General features: G+C 41.7%; 1 protein-coding gene across 1 annotated transcript in view; it reads right to left on the reverse strand.

Moving 5' to 3' along the window:
* CNMD (chondromodulin) overlaps positions 1-18,341 on the reverse strand; it is a 36,513-nt gene that overhangs the window by 13,082 nt on the left and 5,090 nt on the right. Inside the window, exons 3-4 of the mRNA XM_050766718.1 lie at positions 16,537-16,677; positions 7,826-7,939 (exon numbers count right to left, since the gene is read on the reverse strand). Of these exons, the coding sequence (XP_050622675.1) occupies positions 7,826-7,939; positions 16,537-16,677 (255 nt within the window). The remainder of the gene's footprint in view (positions 1-7,825; positions 7,940-16,536; positions 16,678-18,341) is intronic.

Here is an 18,341-nt window from a genome sequence, read left to right on the forward strand (position 1 = left end):
GGTTGTTTCTTTCTTGTGAATTTAAGTTCCTTGTAGATTCTGGATATTAGCCCTTTGTCAGATGGATAGATTGCAAAAATTTGTTCTCCTATTCTGTAGGTTGGCTGTTGACTTTGATGATAGTTTCTTTTGCTATGCAGAAGTTCTTTAATTTAATTAGATCCCATTTGTCAATTTTGGCTTTTGTTGCTATTGCTTTTGGTATTTTAGTCATGAAGTCTCTGCCCATGCCTATGTCCTGAATGGTATTGCCTAGGTTTTCTTCTAGGGTTTTTATGATTTTAGGACTTACATTTAAGTCTTTAATCCATCTTGAGTTAATTTTTGTACAAGGTGTAAGGAAGGGGCCCAGTTTCAGTTTTCTGCATATGGCTAGCCAGTTTTCCCAAGACCATTTATTAAATAGGGAATCCTTTCCCCATTGCTTGTTTTTGTCAGTTTTGTCAAAGATCTGATGGTTGTAGATGTGTGGCAGTATTTCGAGGCCTCTGTTCTGTTCCATTGGTCCATATATCTGTTTTGGTACCAGTACCATGCTGTTTTGGTTACTATAGCCTTGTAGTATAGTTTGAAGTCAGGTAGCATGATGCCTCCAGCTTTGTTCTTTTTGCTTATGATTGTCTTGGCTATACGGGCTCTTTTTCAGTTCCATATGAAATTTAAAGTAGTTTTTTCTAATTCTGTGAAGAAAGTCAGTAGTAGCTTGATGGGGATAGCATTGAATCTATAAATTACTTTGGGCAATATGGCCATTTTCACAACATTGATTCTTCCTATCCATGAGCGTGGAATGTTTTTCCATTTGTTTGTGTCCTCTCTTATTTCCTTGAGCAGTGGTTTGTAGTTCTTGAAGAGGTCCTTCACATCCCTTGTGAGTTGTATTCCTAGGCATTTTATTCTCTTTGTAGCAATCGTGAATGAGAGTTCACTCATGATTTGGCTCTCTATTATTGGTGTATAGGAATGCTTGTGATTTTTGCACATTGATTTTGTATCCTGAGACTTTGCTGAAGTTTCTTATCAGCTTAAAGAGATTTTGTGCTGAGGCGATGGAGTTTTCTAAATATACAATCATGTAATCTGCAAAATGAGACAATTCGACTTCCTCTCCTCCTATTAGAATACCCTTTATTTCTTTCTCTTGCCTGATTGCCCTGGCCAGAACTTCCAACACTATGTTGAATAGGAGTGGTGAGAGAGGGCATCCTTATCTTGTGCCGGTTTTCAAAGTGAATGCTTCCAGTTTTTGCCCATTCACTATGATATTGGCTGTGGGTTTGTCATAAATAGCTCTTATTATTTTGAGATACCATCAATACCTAGTTTATTGAAGGCTTTTAGCATGAAGCAGTGTTAAATTTTATTGAAGACCTTTTCTGCATCTATTGAGATAATCATGTGGTTTTTGTCATTGGTACTGTTTAGGTGATGGATTATGTTGATTGATTTGTGTATGTTGAACCACCCTTGCATCCCAGGGATGAAGCCAACTTGATCATTGTGGATAAGCTTTTTGATATGCCGCTGGATTCAGTTTGCCAGTATTTTATTGAGGATTTTTGCATTGATGTTCATCAGGGATATTGGCCTGAAATTTTCTTTTTTTGTTGTGTCTCTGCCAGGTTTTAGTATCAGAATGATGCTGGTCTCATAAAATGAGTTAGGATGGAATCCCTCTTTTTGTATTGTTTGGAATAGTTTCAGAAGGAATGGTACCAGCTCCTCTTTGTACCTCTGGTAGAATTTGGCTGTGAATATGTCTGGTCCTGGACTTTTTTTGGTTGGTAGGCTATTAATTACTGCCTCAGTTTCAGACCTTGTTATTCGACTTCTTCCTGGTTTAGTCTTGGGAGGGTGTATGTGTCCAGGAATTTGCCCATTTCTTCTAAATTTTCTAGTTTATTTGTGTAGAGGTGTTTATAGTATGGTAGTTTGTATTTCTGTGGGATCAGTGGTGATATCCCTCTTATCATTTTTTATTGTGTTTATTTGATTCTTCTCTCTTTTCTTCTTTATTAGTCTGGCTAGTGGTCTATCTATTTTGTTAATCTTTTCCAAAAACCAGCTCCTGGATTCAATGATTTTTGGAAGGGTTTTTCATATCTCTATCTCCTTCAGTTCTGCTCTGATCTTAGTTATTTCTTGTCTTCTGCTAGCTTTTGAATTTGTTTGCTCTTGCTTCTCTAGTTCTTTTTAATTGCGATGTTAGGGTGTCGATTTTAGATCTTTCCTGCTTTCTCCTGTGGGCATTTACTGCTATAAATTTCCCTCTCAACACTGCTTGAGGTGTGTCCCAGAGATTCTAGTACATTGTGTTTTTGTTCTCATTGATTTCAAAGAACATCTTTCTTTCTGCCTTTATTTCGTTATTTACCCAGTAGTCATTCAAGAGCAGGTTGTTCAATTTCCATGTAGTTGTGCAGTTTTGAGTGAGCTTCTTAATCCTGAGTTCTAATTTGATTGTACTGTGGTCTGAGAGACTGTTATGATTTCTGTTCTTTTGCATTTGCTGAGGAGTGCTTTTCTTCCAATTATGTGTTCAATTTTAGAATAATTGTGATGTGGTACTGAGAAGAATGTATATTCTGTTGATTTGGGGTGGAGAGTTCTGTACATGTCTATTAGGTTTGCTTGGTCCAGAGCTGAGTTCAAGTCCTGAATATCCTTGTTAATTTTCTGTCTCATTGATCTGTCTAATATTGAAAGTGGGGTGTTAAAGTCTCCCACTATTATTATGTGGGAGTCTAAGTCTCTTTGTAGGTCTCTAAGAAACTTGCTTTATGGATCTGGGTGCTCCTATATTGGATGCATATATATTTAGGATAGTTAGCTCTTCTCGTTGCATTGATCCTTTTACCATTAGGTAATGCCCTTCTTTGTCTTTTTTGATCTTTGTTGGTTTAAAGTCTGTTTTATCAGAGACTAGGATTGCAACCCCTGCTTTTTTTTTGCTTTCCATTTGCTTGGTAAATATTCCTCCATCCCTTTATTTTGAGCCTATGTGTGTCTTTGCACGTGAGATGGGTCTCCTGAACACAGCATACCGATGGGTCTGGACTTTTTATCCAATTTGCCTGTCTGTGTCTTTTAATTGTGGGATTTAGCTCATTTACATTTAAAGTTAATATTGTTGTGTGTGAATTTGATCCTATCATTCTGATGCTAGCTGGTTATTTTGCCCGTTAGTTGATGCAATTTCTTCATAGTGTTGATGGTCTTTAAAATTTGGTATGTTTTTGCAGTGGCTGGTACTGGTTTTTCTTTTCTATATTTAGTGCTTCCTTCAGGAGCTCTTGTAAGGCAGGCCTGGTGGTGACAAAATCTCTCAGCATTAGCTTGTCTGTAAAGGATTTTATTTCTCCTTTGCTTATGAGGCTTAGTTTGGCTGGATATGAAATTCTGGGTTGAAAAGTCTTTAAGAGGTTGAATATTGACCCCCACTCTCTTTTGGCTTGTAGGGTTTCTGCCGAGAGATCCGCTGTTAGTTTGATGGGCCTCCCTTTGTGGGTAACTTGACCTTTCTCTCTGACTGCTCTTAACATTTTTTCCTCCATTTCAACCTTGGTGAATCTGACGATTATGTATCTTGGGGTTGCTTTTCTCGAGGAGTATCTTTGTGGTGTTCTCTGTATTTCCTGAATTTGAATGTTGGCCTGTCTTGCTAGGTTGGGGAAGTTCTCCTGGATAATATCATGAAGAGTGTTTCCCAACTTGGTTCCATTCTCCCTGTCACATTCAGGTACACCAATGAAACGTAGGTTTGGTCTTTTCACATAGTCCCATATTTCTTGGAGGCTTTGTTCATTCCTTTTCATTCTTTTTTCTCTAATCTCGTCTTCATGCTGTATTTCATTAAGTTGATCTTCAATCTTGGATATCCTTTCTTCCGCTTAATGGATTTGGCTATTGATACTTGTGTATGGTTCACGAAGTTCTCGTGCTGTGTTTTTCAGCTCCATCAGATCATTTAATTTCTTCTCTAAACTGGTTATTCTAGTTAGCAATTCCTCTAACCTTTTTTCAAGGTTCTTGGCTTCCTTGCATTGGGTTAGAGCATGCTCCTTTAGCTCAGAGGAGTTTGTTATTACCCACCTTCTGAAGCCTACTTCTGTCAATTCGTCAAACTCATTCTCTGTCCAGATTTGTTCCCTTGCTGGCGAGGAGTTGTGATCCTTTGGAGGAGAAGAGGCATTCTAGTTTTTGGAATTTTCAGCCTTTTTGCACTGGTTTTTCCTTGATGTTGGTGACCTTCGGATGGGGTTTCTGTGTGAATATCCTTTTTGGTGATGTTGATGCTATTCCTTTCTGTTTGTTAGTTTTCCTTCTAACAGTCAAGCCCCTCTGCTGCAGGTCTGCTAGAGTTTGCTGAGGTCCACTCCAGACACTGTATGCCTGGGTATCACCAGCAGAGGCTGCAGAACAGCAAAGATTGCTGCCTGTTCCTTCCTCTGAAAGCTTTGTCCCAGAGGGGCACCCACCAGATGCCAGCCAGAGCTCTCCTGTATGAAGTGTCTGTCAATCCCTGCTGGGAGGTGTCTCCCAGTCAGGAGGCATGGGGGATCAGGGACCCACTTGAGGAGGCAGTCTGTCCCTTAGCCAAGCTTGAGTGCTGTGCTCGGAGATCCACTGCTCTCTTCAGAGCCAGCAGGCAGGAACGTTTAAGTCTGCTGAAGCTGTGCCCATAACTGCCCCTTCCCCCAGGTGCTCTGTCCTAGGGAGATGGGAGTTTTATCTATAAGCCCCTGACTGGAGCTTCTGCCTTTCTTTCAGAGATGCTAGCTGGTTATTTTGCCCGTTAGTTGATGCCCTGCCGGGAGAGGAGGAATCTAGAGAGGCAGTCTGGCTACAGCGGCTTTGAAAAGCTGCAGTGGGCTCCGCCCAGTTTGAACTTTCTGGCCTCTTTGTTTACACTGTGAGGGGAAAACCGCCTACTCAAGCCTCAGTAATGGTGGACGCCCCTCCTCCCACCAAGCTCAAGTGTCCCAGGTCGACTTCAGACTGCTGTGCTGGCAGCAAGAATTTCAAGCCAGTGGATCTAAGCTTGCTAGGCTCCATGGGGGTGGGATCCACTGAGGTAGACCACTTGGCTCCCTGGCTTCAGCCCCCTTTCCAGGGGAGTGAATGGCTCTGTCGTGCTGGAGTTCCTGGCCCCACAGGGGTATGAAGAGAAACTCCTGCAGCTAGCTTGGTATCTTCCCAAATGGCCACCCAGTTGAAACCCAGGGCCCTGGTGGTGTAGGCACCCAAGGGAATCTCCTGGTCTGCAGGTTGCAAAGACCATGGGAAAAGCATAGTATCTGGGCCGGAAGGCACTGTTCCTCATGGCATGGTCCCTCACAACTTCCCTTGGCTAGGGGAAGGAGTTAGTTCCCCAACCCCTTGAGCTTCCTGGGTGAGGTAATGCCCCACCCTGCTTTGGCTTGCCCTCTGTGGGCTGCACCCACTGTCTAACCAGTCCCAGTGAGATGAGCCAGGTACCTCAGTTGGAAATGCAGAAATCACCCACCTTCTGTGTTGATCATGCTAGAAGCTGCAGACTGGAGCTGTTCCTATTTGGCCATCTGTATATATACTTTTATGTATCTCTCAAATTTCCTACAGTAACAAAGTCTTTTTTCAAAAAAAAAATCAGGGAAAAATATATTAAAAAACCCAGAAAATATACTGCAAACTTATGATTAAATTTGGGTCAGCCATTGTTGGGGAACTGGTCCTTGTAGAAGGCAGGAGAGAACAAGTTCTGGGTCCATTTATAGGGAAAATGGCAAGGATTATAGTTCACTGAAGTCTTCATGACAGAAACTGAGGGATATGACTATAAAAAATGGTAATGCAATAAGAGAAGTTCAAGGGTCTGAACAAAGGAGGTCTTGGTCCCATTTTTATACTTAGTATAACATATTCGCACCGAGAAGATGGCCTTTGATTCTGAACAGCACAGCTCATAAGGAACCAGCTGGAACACCATCAGGAGAGAATGACCAGAGCAAGGAAGGTCTGGAATACATCTCACAGGATGGATGGGAAACAGTAGAAAAGAGAAAACAGAGGAATGGTAGCCAGCTTTACAAACTCACAGGTTTGTTTTTTAGCTTTTGTTTTGTTCTGTTTTGAGACACTGCCTGCAGCTGTTCCTATGGGGGCAAACAATCAGGCAGTTTCCAGGCACCTTTGCTTACCCATAGTTTTCCTCTTTTGCCTTGAGGGAGCTGATACTTGCTTTACCTCCTCTCAAGGGATACTGGGAGGATCAAAGATGATCATAATAAAATTAACAATGAGCAGCAGCCATCTGTCAACCATCAGGTAGATTCAGGGCCATGGGTGCTGTGTGCATACCCCCAGCTTGCAGATGACAATATCCATAGGGAGTATGAGAGCTGGGATGTAAATCCACGTCTTTCTGACTTCAAAGCCCATTTTCTCTCCACCCTCTCCTGCCACAACTCAAATAAAAGACAATAATCAATGGGACCACTTTGTAAGCCCTAAACCACTATTAAAAGAAAGGTATTATTGTTAAATGTGTCTTTAGAACACTGTATGCAATTCCTAAATTTTAAAAAAAATCAAGCTCAAAGGCAAGTTATTAATAATAAATGAAAGAAACATGTTTTAAAACCTCACAGGTTTGACACATAGAAAAGGAATTGGATATATGTTGTGTAGCTTCAATGGGCTGAACCTGAACCAGTGGGAAGAAGTTGTAGGAGGAGCTATCTCAGCTTAATGTAGGGCAAAACAATTAGAACTACCCTCAGTGAAGCCGGCTGGCATTGGGGTGGGGGATGAGTGCCCTGTGGCTGCTTTCCAGTGGAGGCTGTGTGATTCGCTATCGTGGGTCCCTTTAATGAAGACTCTATCTTGTGGAGTCCTTTGTCTTTATTGTGGAGTCTCTTTTGGGTTTTTTGTTTTTTGTTTTTTGTTTTTTGTGTGTGTTTGGGTTTTTTTGGGGAGATAGGGTCTCATTCTGACGCCCAGCCTGGAGTACAGTGGTGCAATCTTAGCTCCCTGCAGCCTCAATCTCCTGGGCTCAAGTGATCCTCCCACCTCTGCCTCCTGAGTAGCTGGGACTATAGGCACGCACCACCACGGCCAGCTAATTTTTTGTGTTTTTAGTAGAGACATGGTTTTGCTGTGTTGTCAAGGCTTGTCTTAAATTCCTGGCCTCAGATGAACTGCCAACCTCAGCCTCCCAAAGTGCTGGGATTACCAGCGTGAGCCACCATGCCTGCCTCTATTGTGGAGTCTTAACCACAGACCAGATAGTTCCCTAACCGCAGGCAAATAAGGCCATATGAGCACCCAGCCCCTTTATGCACTTTAAAATGTGGCTTCCCAAAACGTTTAAATATGCTATATCATGTGAGAAGAATCCCTTGACCCCAGTAGGACAAAAACAGTTTAAATTCCTTTGGCAGAGAAGAAATAGAATTTACGATCTAGTCATGAACCTATCCAGATACTAGAAACCAAAAGGGTTGTGCCTTTAGGCTGGGCGCGGTGGCTCACTCCTGTAATCCCAGCACTTTGGGAGGCTGAGGCGGGCAGATCACTTGAGGCCAGGAGTTCAAGAAGAGCCTGGCCAACATGGTGAAAGCCCGTATCTACTAAAAATACAAGTGAGTTGGACGTGGTGGCGTGCCTGTAGTCCCAGCTACTTGGAAAGCTGAGACAGGAGAATCGGATGCAGTGAGCCAAAAGCGCCACTGCATTCCAGAGTGAGAGTCTGTCTCAATAAAAATAAAAATAAAAACCGAAAGGGTTGTGCCTTCGAACAATGTTTGCCTAGCAGTCTCACTGTCTCAGGCATGTTGGTACCCACCAGTTCGGAGGAGATGCTCTGTTTGGTCACGGCGCCCACCTCAGGAATACGAGCCTTCACTTGCGCTTTAATGTAGCACTTCTCTCCTCCAGCAAAACGAATTCCTGTGATGCCCTATGAAACAAAAGTGTATCCATCTATCTATCCGTTTGTTCATTTATTCCATTTATTGAGTGTCTACTGTGTTCCAGATGCTTTTCTGGGTGCTGGGGATAGGGATGAACAAAAGAGATGAAACTGCCCTGATGGAACTTACCTTTTAGCATTATTTACCAATAATAAAAAACAGCCGAGCAGCCAGGCGCGGTGGCTCACGCCTGTAATCCCAGCACTCTGGGAGGCCGAGGCAGGTGGATCACGAGGTCAGGAGATCAAGACCATCCTGGCTAACACGGTGAAACCCCGTCTCTACTAAAAATGCAAAAAAAAAAAAAAAAATTAGCTGGGCGAGGTGGCGGGCGCCTGTGGTCCCAGCTACTCGGGAAGCTGAAGCAGGAGAATGGCGTGAACCCGGGAGGCGGAGCTTGCAGTGAGCCAAGATCGCGCCACTACACTCCAGCCTGGGCGACAGAGCCAGACTCCGTCTCAAAACAAAAACAAAAAAACAAAAACAGCCGGGCACGGTGGCTCATGCCACCAGAACTTTGGGAGGCTGAGGTGGGCAGATCACCTGAGGTCAGGAGTTTGAGACCAGCCTGGTCACCATGGTGAAACTCTGTAAAAATACAAAAATTAGTGGGGTGTGGTAGCGAGCTCCTGTAACTCCAGCTATTTGGGAGGCTGAGGCAGGAGAATCGCTTGAACCTGGGAGGCAGAGATTGCAGAGAGCCAAGATAGCCACTGCACTCCAGCCTGGGTGACAGAACAAGTCTCTGTCTCAAAAAAACAGAAACAAACAAAAACAGAGATAAAGTCGGGTAATAACTGTTATGAAGAAAAATAAGACAGGAATGATGAGGTGGTAATTTAGACAGCATATTCAGGGGAGGTGACTCAGTGAGGGCATGATATTTGAGCTGGGACAGAGTATGTTAGTTATTCCATCTATATTCACAAGCTCAGATGAAATGCCACCGTCTCCATGCAGCCTTCTCTGAACATCTCGGCCTAAGCAGCTATCTTTCCTCTGCTTTCCCGTAAGTCCTCCCCTCTTCATTCCTCAAATGGGATAATTACTCAACTAGACATAGCCTACTTAGTTACAAGCTTCTTGAGATCAGTATTTGAATCTTTTTTGTTTTCTTTTTTCGTGATCCCACAAAGGTTCTCGAAAGATGTTGGTCAAATTAATTAATTCTATGAATTCAGAATTTTCCTAAATTACTGAGCCCAGAGTAAACAGTAAAACTTTTTACAGCACCTGGTCCTGAACTTTCCTTCTATACCTTACCCAAGGACTCGGATTTTTTTTTTTTTTTTTTTTTTTGTCTCCTGAGAGATATAAACAATATCTTCTCTTGGTCTGCCTAAAACCTGCCTCAAGGGAAACATCAACCTCAAAGCTCCAGTCTTGGCTGACAGCACAGCCCTGGTTCTACCCACAGAGGACATGATGGGTAACAGGACGTTCTGTCCCAAGAATGTTTACTCTCCCCTGCTGCTATTAGTTTCAGGAGTAGTGAACCTAAAATAATATTAAAGGCCTACAATTTTTATGGTATAATAATGGAGATACTAGCACAAATCTGAACCTTATCAGTCCTCTGTTGAGTTGAGGCAAGTGTTGGGATGATATAGAAATGGTACCAGGTCCAGTGACAAGGAATGGGGGAAGAAAACACTTAAAATCTAGGGATCCTGGCTCAAGATTCAGCCCTTTACAATGAAGAAGAAAATTAAATGTAAGTCATGCTGGAGGGGATTCATGGATAGCTCTACCTTATGCAGTCCCAGAGCCAGGAGTCCTACAGAAGCTGGTGAGTAAAGGACTGCAGAACACAGAAGAAAGGGCTCATTCTTTCTCAAGCTCTTCATTATTTGGCTTCATTAATCATGCATACCTATGTAACTCATTTCACCTATTTCTCCCAGCACTACTGCTCACTCAGAGAGAGACGGGCATTATCCGCACTTTACAGAAGGGGAGGAACTCCGAGGCTCACTGCTGAGGCTTGGCTCTCACTGCACTTGAATTCACTGGAGAGGGTTTAAGAACACAGATGCCTGTGCCCCTTCCCAGAGATTCCCATTTGATTGGTTTGCTTTGGGGCCCAGGTAATGGTAGTCTTAAAAACTCCCCAGGTGTTTATAATTTAAAGGGTTGATGCCAGGGTTGAAGACTACCATATGAAAGAGAAAGGTATTCAAGGTAACAAAGCTTGTAACATGATTGCAATAACCTTTGGACCCAAGTTTCTTTTTATCAGTGGTTCACAAACCTTCCCTTGTATCAAAAATCCCCTGGGTCCCCAGCAAAACTTCAGAAGTCTTCATTAACAACCACACCTTAAGCCACCAAGGAAAATCACAGACACCACTGATGCTGCTTACAGCTAAAAAAAAAAAAAAAAAAAAAAAAAAAAAAAAATACAGAGAGTATACTACTGCGTGCACCCAGAATCAAAGCCTAAGTGCCCTACCTACCCAACACCAAAAGTCCACCCCATGAAAGCAAATTTAAAAAACTGTAATAAGCAACTATTACATCAGATGCACAGATATCAACACAAGGACACAGGAAGCATGAAAAAGCCATAAAATATGACACTTCCAGAGGAATACAATAATTCTCCAGCAACAGATCGCAATCAAAAACAAATTTATTAAATCCCAGAAAAAAATTTAAATATTGATATTAAAGAAGCTCCATGAGATACAAGAGAATACTGAAAAACATGACAAATCAGAAAATTTAGGATTGAGAAATTTAATATGAATATGAATGAGAAATTTAATAAGGAGATGTATATTATAAAAAAGAACCAAATAGAAATTATGGAACTGAAGAATTCATTGAATTAAATACAATATACACTTAAAAGATTCAACAATAGAGGCCAGGCACAGTGGCTCACGCCTGTAATCCCAGCACTTTGGGAGGCCAAGGTAGGTGGATCACCTGAGGCCAGAGTTCGAGACCAGCCTGGCCAACATGGTAAAACCCTGTCTCTCCTGAAAATACAAAATAAAAAAACAAACAAAAAATAGCTGGCCATGGTGGTGCATGCCTATTATCCCAGTTACTCGAGAGGCTGAGGCAAGAGAATTGCTTGAACTCAGGAGGCGGAGGTTGCAGTGAGTTGAAACGGCGCCACCGCACTTTAGCCTGGGCAACAGAGCCAGACTCCGTCTCAAAAAAAAAAAAAAAAAAAAGATTCAACAATAGACTATTTCAAGCATCTCAGAACTTGAAGACAAGTCTTTTGAAATAACCCAGTCAGAAAAAAATAAAGAAAAAAGATTTAAAAAGGGCCAATCATAGTGTCTTATGCCTCTAATCCCAACACTTTGGGAGGCTGAGGCAGGAGGATTGCTTGAGCCCAGGAGTTCGTGACCAGCCTGAGCAACATGGTGAGACCCCATTTCTACAAAACAAATTTAAAAATTAGCCAAGTGTGGTGGTGTGTGCCTGTAGTTCCAGCTACTTGGAAGGGAGAAGGATCACTGGTATATATATCTATATATCCACAATGGAATACTATTTGGTCATAGAAAAGAATGAAATCATGTCATTTGCAGTAACATGGATGGAACCGGAGGTCACTATGTTAAATGAAAAACAAATGGCACAGAAAGACAAATGTCACATGTTCTTACTCCTATGTGGGAGCTAAAAAAGTTGATCTCATGGAAGCAGAAAATGATAGACACCAGAGGCTGAGAAGGGTATATGGGTGGAGCTGGGGAAATGAAGACAGGTTGGTTAATGGGTGGTACAAACATGCAGTTAGATAGAAGAAGTAAGTTCTAATGTTCAATAGCAGAGTGGGATGACTATAGTTAGCAACAGTGTATTATTATATGTTTCGAAGTAGCTATAAGAGAGGACTTGTTCCCAACACATAGAAATGAAAACCAAATACCCTATCATTACACATTCTATTCATGTAACAAAATATCACATATAACCCATAAATATATAAAATATTATGTAACAATTTAAAAAAGGCAAATTAAAAAATCACCTGGGCGGGGCGCAGTGGCTCATGCCTGTAATCCCAGCACTTTGGGAGGCTGAGGCGGGAGGATCGTGAGGTCAAGACATGGAGACCATCCTGGCCAACAAGGTGAAACCCCGTCACTACTACACATACAAAAATTAGTTGGGCATGGTGGCATGCACCTGTAGTGCCAGCTACTCGGAATGCTGAGGCAGGAGAATCACTTAAACCCAGGAGGCGGAGGTTGCAGTAAGCCAAGATCGCACCACTGCACTCCAGCCTGGCAACAGAACGAGACTCCATCTCAAAAAAAAAAAAAAAAAAAAATCACTTGGAGGACTTGTTAAATTAAACAGTGTTGTACCCCACCCCCAGTTTCCCATTCAGTAGGTCTGGGGTGGGGCCTAAAATCTGCATTTCTAACAAGCCTTCCAGTGATGCTCCACTGGCAGCCTGAGGAATACACCTGGAGAATAACTGCTTTCTCTATGCTACCTCCTGTAGGGCCACTGCTCTTATTTGGCATGTAAATTTAGGACTCATAGTTTGAAAAACAGAAGGCAGGGAGGGAGATGATTCTCCTTATGTGACATTTTCTCTTAACTTCAGACACATCCCCTGAATGTGACATGTGTGGAGGGAACGCTATACAACCGTCACGATATCCCCAAAGGGGAGAGCTGATTCTACTGAAGGATTCACAGCCCTGAATGGGAATCTCGTATTAAGTTGGTTCTGACAATCGACACACCTCAGCGAGAACTGAAACCCCCATGGGGTGGGAAGTGTGGGAAACAATTCACACATATTTACCACCATGTCTAGCTAAAACTCCACATCAAGCAGCCAGATATATTAAGAGATTAAATAGAGGGAACTGAAAGAAGCACAAGAAAGCCGAGCAAACCTTCTGTTTTTGCAAACAAACAGGCTTTAGAAGCTAGTGGTAATGAAGAAATTTGCTAGCAAGGGTGATGAGTGAAGAGTCCAAGAATCTAACATTCTTTTTTCAAAAGAGTGAGGTAATCTTACCTTGGCTGCACATTTTTTTCTTTCTAACGTATCTCATCTATCTATTTCTATGGCTTAAACCAGAGGTTCCCAAGGATGGTAGGAGTTCCTGTCCCCAAGACAGCACTTTAGAAATCCTTTGAGGAGTTTTTTGTTGTCACAAAGATTGGGGGCACTCCTGACCTTTACTGCACAGGGCCCAGGGACGTCAGGTCCTGCAGAGCCTGGGACAGTCCTGAAGAACTAATTGTCCTGGGTTGGAGGAAAAAAAACCTGTTTGTAAATATCAGTGCCTAGCACTCAATGTTGTTTTATATGTATACACAAAGTAATTTCTGGCATAGTCTTAATGTACAACAAATTTCCTAGGAATGCAATTACTGTGAAATGGAGAGAAAACAGTGCTTTTCTTCACTGTTTGAGAAAATTACATAGCATTTAAATTGCCAACACACACTTGTGTCTGTCTGCATTTTGGGCTGTGGCACTGACAGTCATTCAACTACTACTATACTATAAGTATTTGACTTTATGTCTTTTAGTGCATCTGGCTGAACATTTACATATGAAGTCCATATTTTTAATATAAATTAGTTTCATTTTCTTTTTCCTTTACCTTGTAGTTGGAGGCTGAATTGATAGGTTATGCTGTCTTTACTTTCTCTAGCTTTTTAAATAAAAAATTTCAAATATTCACAGAATTAAAAGAATTATACAGTGAACACCCATATACCCATCAGTTCATTCTTTCAATTTCTAAGGCTTTTTGTTATATAAATGGGGCATTCAGTCTAAGGGGGTTGGCTTAAAGCACAGCGCTGGTGTTTGTGAGAGTATAACTGGAGTGTAACTCACACAGCTTGAATGAACTTGGCTTTTCTATCTCTCAGGGTGGAGAGCCTGGAGCACTTTTTTCAGTGCTATCCTTCCTTGGGGGTTGTTTTTTCCCACTGGGTTCTACTAAAAGCTTGGTGGGGTCCTGGATGAACCGGGGAGACTGTTCATTTACAATTCAAAACCTTTTGTGATCTAGCCCCACCTGTATCCCCATCTTCTTTCCTTCCCCAAGCTGGGCTGAACTGGGCTACTTAGAATTAGAACCCTGGAACAAGCCTGCACATTCATGTTCGCTATTTTTCCCTGGGCCTGGAGAGCTCTCCCCTACCTGTCTGACGGTTGAAATCCTAATCATTCTTCAGGACCTGATTTGGCCATCACCACCTCTGTAAGACCTGCTCCAGTCCCCTTTTCAGCAAGGATGTTTCCTCTCTGTTCATAGCCCATTGGAACACATTTTCCAGGCGAACCTGAAGCTATTTCTGTGTGTGTGTCTGCCTCCTGGACTGAACTGAAGGATCCTTGAGGGAAGGGTCAATCATTTTTGCATTCCCCCTGCTTAGCACCATCCCTTGCACACAGTATGTCTCAATAAATGCTTCTTGAATTTGACTGTTGATTCAAAATACAGGAGAAAGTAATAGCATAGGTACCATAGTGACTGATTCATGTGTTTTCAAAAGTTCAGGCTTGTTTAAACCCCCAACAGGTTCTATCCATCAAAAAAATGTTCTACTCACCAGTTCTGACTTAAAGAAATGTGGAAGCTATCAAAGAGAATTGATCAGTTTATAAAATATCTGTGGCCCTGCTGGTCTACGAGAGCAAAACACAATCGATACCATTATGAGAAAAGAACCAAAGGATTATAAAACAGAAATACAGGTTTGGGATTAAAATATGTTAGAAGAATATTTTTGATACATGAACATCTCAGGAAAGACGAATCTTATTAATCTCTGTAGCTCCTTTTGCATATCTTAATATTGCGGCATACCACAGGCATTCAATTTCTGGATTGAATAGTGTGTGTTGGGGAGTCACATTTTATTAGTTTATATTGAGAAGTACAAAGAAAAAATGATTTTACCCTATCCTGTGTCTTGCAGTAAAAGCCTTTAATAAGTGCAGAGAAATTATACGTGTGCATTGACCAGAATCATTGGCAAAGCTATGACTAAACAAAGTGCAGCTGGGCACATACAGAGCTGCAGAGGCTGTCCCCAGGGCAGAGATCATTCTGAACATAGTCAGTCAGTCCTTGTCATGATCAAATAATATCTAACATCACAGCAGCTCTAATGTTAGCATCTGTTGGGTATTCAAATGGACTTATGAGGTATATTTTGGTACCAACAAGAGGAGTGCTTTCACTCAAATGAAAAGCATCTTTAGCTTTTCTCATCAATCAGAGGAAGATGGGTCGATGAGGTGTTTGTGGACCAATAAACTATCAGAAGAGACATTATTTTCAAGAGTCTTTTTTCATTATGAAGTTTCACCTACTCCATCTGCAGATTTAACAGGAGAACACAAATAGTAATGCCTCTTCCTCATCATAAAACATGAAAGGGCATAAAATATATATGTTGGCCAGGCCAGGCCAGGCGCGGTGGCTCACGCCTGTAATCCCAGCACTTTGAGAGGTCAAGGCGGGCAGATCACGAGGTCAGGAGATCGAGACCATTCTGGCTAACACAGTGAAACCCCGTCTCTACTAAACATACAAAAAAATTAGCAAGGCGTGGTGCCGGGCGCCTGTAGTCCCAGCTACTCAGAAGGCTGAGGCAGGAGAATGCTGTGAACCCGGGAGGCGGAGCTTGCAGTGAGCCGAGATCCCGCCACTGCACTCCAGCCTGGGCGACACAGCGAGACTCCATCTCAAAAAAAAAAAAAAAAAAAAAAATTTATGTTGACCAACAGGAAATTCGGCCTGGAGTGACACTTTGGTTTGCAGATGTACACTGAAACATTGCTGCACAGCTTAATGTCTCAAATTGCCTGTAAATGAAATTTTTGTTAAAAAATCAAAACAAAACAGTCTCTCCTCTTCAAAGAAGGTGTGCATGTTTTATCTCTAATATGCTATGGTCAGAAAACATATGCTATAATAGGAGAATTTGCTCATGGTAATTTTCCGGATTAAATAGGAAATCGGAATTGAGAAAAGTATGTAAATAGATCCCACTTGTTGCTGATGAGATTATTAGGTCATTAAAATTTCCCTCTACTTCAGAAATTTAAATTTCAAATCTCACAACATTCTTGGATAGTTTTGAGCATTTCATTCATCATGTTACAGAAATTCGCTTGAAAAGAAGTAGCTCCTTCAAGTCTTTCTGCCAAGACTTTATATAATTCTAAGAAGAACTTGTTCTTTTCAGTGCTATGGTTTTTTTTTTTCCACATTTAAAAATCAAGTTTTATTTTGATTTCCAGGAAATACCTTTAGTTTCCTAGAAGTAAAAAAATTTTTTCAAAACAGCTAAATCCTTATGTACATGAATTCAATGAAGGTGGTTCTTTTTGTTTTTGGTATTTTACAACTGAAGTGTTGTTTTTTCTTTCGCAAATATGAAGGACAAAGTTTGGTCCTTTCTCAAAGAGAATATGCTATATGACGTATGTGGATTAGTGGCATTACAGCTGCTATAAAGAACAGTTACCGTTTGGATGTGTGTGAGAAATGCTGCTTCTCCATGAATTAGAAAAGTCCCCCAGGCTTGCCTGGTTAAACTCTGTAAATGCATGAAATATACTTACATTCTGGAAATCATTAACTTCAATTGCTTCTTCAGCTCCACTTCCCATTTTAAAGGTCTCCAAGTTGTTCCCAGCATCTATTTCCATTGACCCATCTTGTAATTTCCCATTGATACTCATGGTGTAATGGACATTGTAAATCTGAAAGTGAGCATAAGAGTTAGTGATGTTTTCTCTTTTGAGCAATTCAGGGCTCATCTTTAGAACGGCAGTGTATGAGGTAGCATCCATATGTTTCAGAGATACTTGGGATAGTCCTTAATAATAATACATTTATATACGAAGACTTCATTCATACAGCAATCAGTTAATGCAATGATTTCCTTAAAAACACCTTACGAGTAAAACCTTTGGTTGTCTCTGACACCTATTCCAATAGCTCAGTAATTTGTAATGCTGGCTGTACTTTAGAAGCATCTGGGTAGACTCTCTGGGTACCATGCCTAGGTTTCACCCTGGACAAATCAAATCAGAAGCTGTGGGGAGGGCGCGTGGGCATAGGTCTTTCTTATTCTAAAGCTCAACTCTATTATGCAACTGGGTTGAGAACTATTGACAGATAAATGGAAATTGAGGAGGCAGAAGGTTAATTGGACTCCCAGCTGAATACGTCTGCAGTGGCACCTCAATTTCACAAGTTGTTTTCATCCTTTGGTCAAGATTAGGCATGGAGTGCCTTAGGCATATGGTATATGGTATTAGGTATATGAAAAGGACTGCAGACAGGACCAGGGTACGCTTGATATAGAGCAGCATGTGTGGAGAGGAAGGCCAATGTGCACGTTTGTTTCAGTTCAAAACAGTAGTACTCCCTGAACGACTCTATGGGGCAGGCCCATGGTGCTGTAGGGCATTTTGTTATGAGATGTGTGGGGTGTGTGGAAGAGGGGAAGGGACCTGGCACTGCAGAACAGCACCGGTCCAGGAATCAGGAAAACAGGTGGCCACACCACTCATCTCTGGATCTTGTGAGTTGCCGCGAGTGTAGAATGAAGTTGGACCTCATAGGTGGCTTTCATCCGTGTACTTAGAACTGTTGGGATCTCATGGGCATGACCTAGAGGTGAGGATGGCACTGTAGCACTCTGTTCATCCACAGTCTAACCAGAGTGGCTCTGCTTTTTCTGTCTTATGTGTTGCATTTCTGAGTAACGTTTTGTTAGAAAGACAAATTTCAACACTTAAAACATTTTTTTTTTTTAAGTTTGCCACTAATTAGCCGACCCAAAGGGCTCAGACACCTGATTACTGCACTGGTTTCAAAATAACTCAGATGCTGCTCCTGCTCGGTGTGCTGCTGTCCTGGTAGACCTTTCTGTGTGTCAGGGCTAGGAGGTGGGTTTGTTTTTTGGATTTAGATGCATATGGATGTATATCTATATATCTTACATATGATATATTACATATCTTATATATAAATTGTAGATGTATATGTACACATATATATAAATCCTTAAAGGGGAGGAGTGAGAACTGATGAAAAACTGTTGCTACTTAATGTCACGTCAGCCAGTCAAAACTGCAAATAGCTCACATCCAATTCAAGTCTGATTTTTCTTCCTCATTATGAAAAGTGACTGCTACGTGCACAAACACTGGAAAAAGGATCTGTTACTGTTGGATCTATTTCTTGCAGAAGACTCATTATTACAAGACCCACAGTGCACTATTTTATTATCAGCAGAGATACAGAAATGGCTTTGCTATCCAGCACCCTTTTAGGAACAGCATTCATTCAGCAGGACAGAAAATACCAGTGTCCTGTTTCAGCTCAACCATCCCTCATCGCCCCTCCTTCCCTGTCT

This window comes from Macaca thibetana, chromosome 17 (assembly GCF_024542745.1).
Source record: "Macaca thibetana thibetana isolate TM-01 chromosome 17, ASM2454274v1, whole genome shotgun sequence".
Classification (NCBI taxonomy): Eukaryota; Metazoa; Chordata; class Mammalia; order Primates; family Cercopithecidae; genus Macaca; species Macaca thibetana.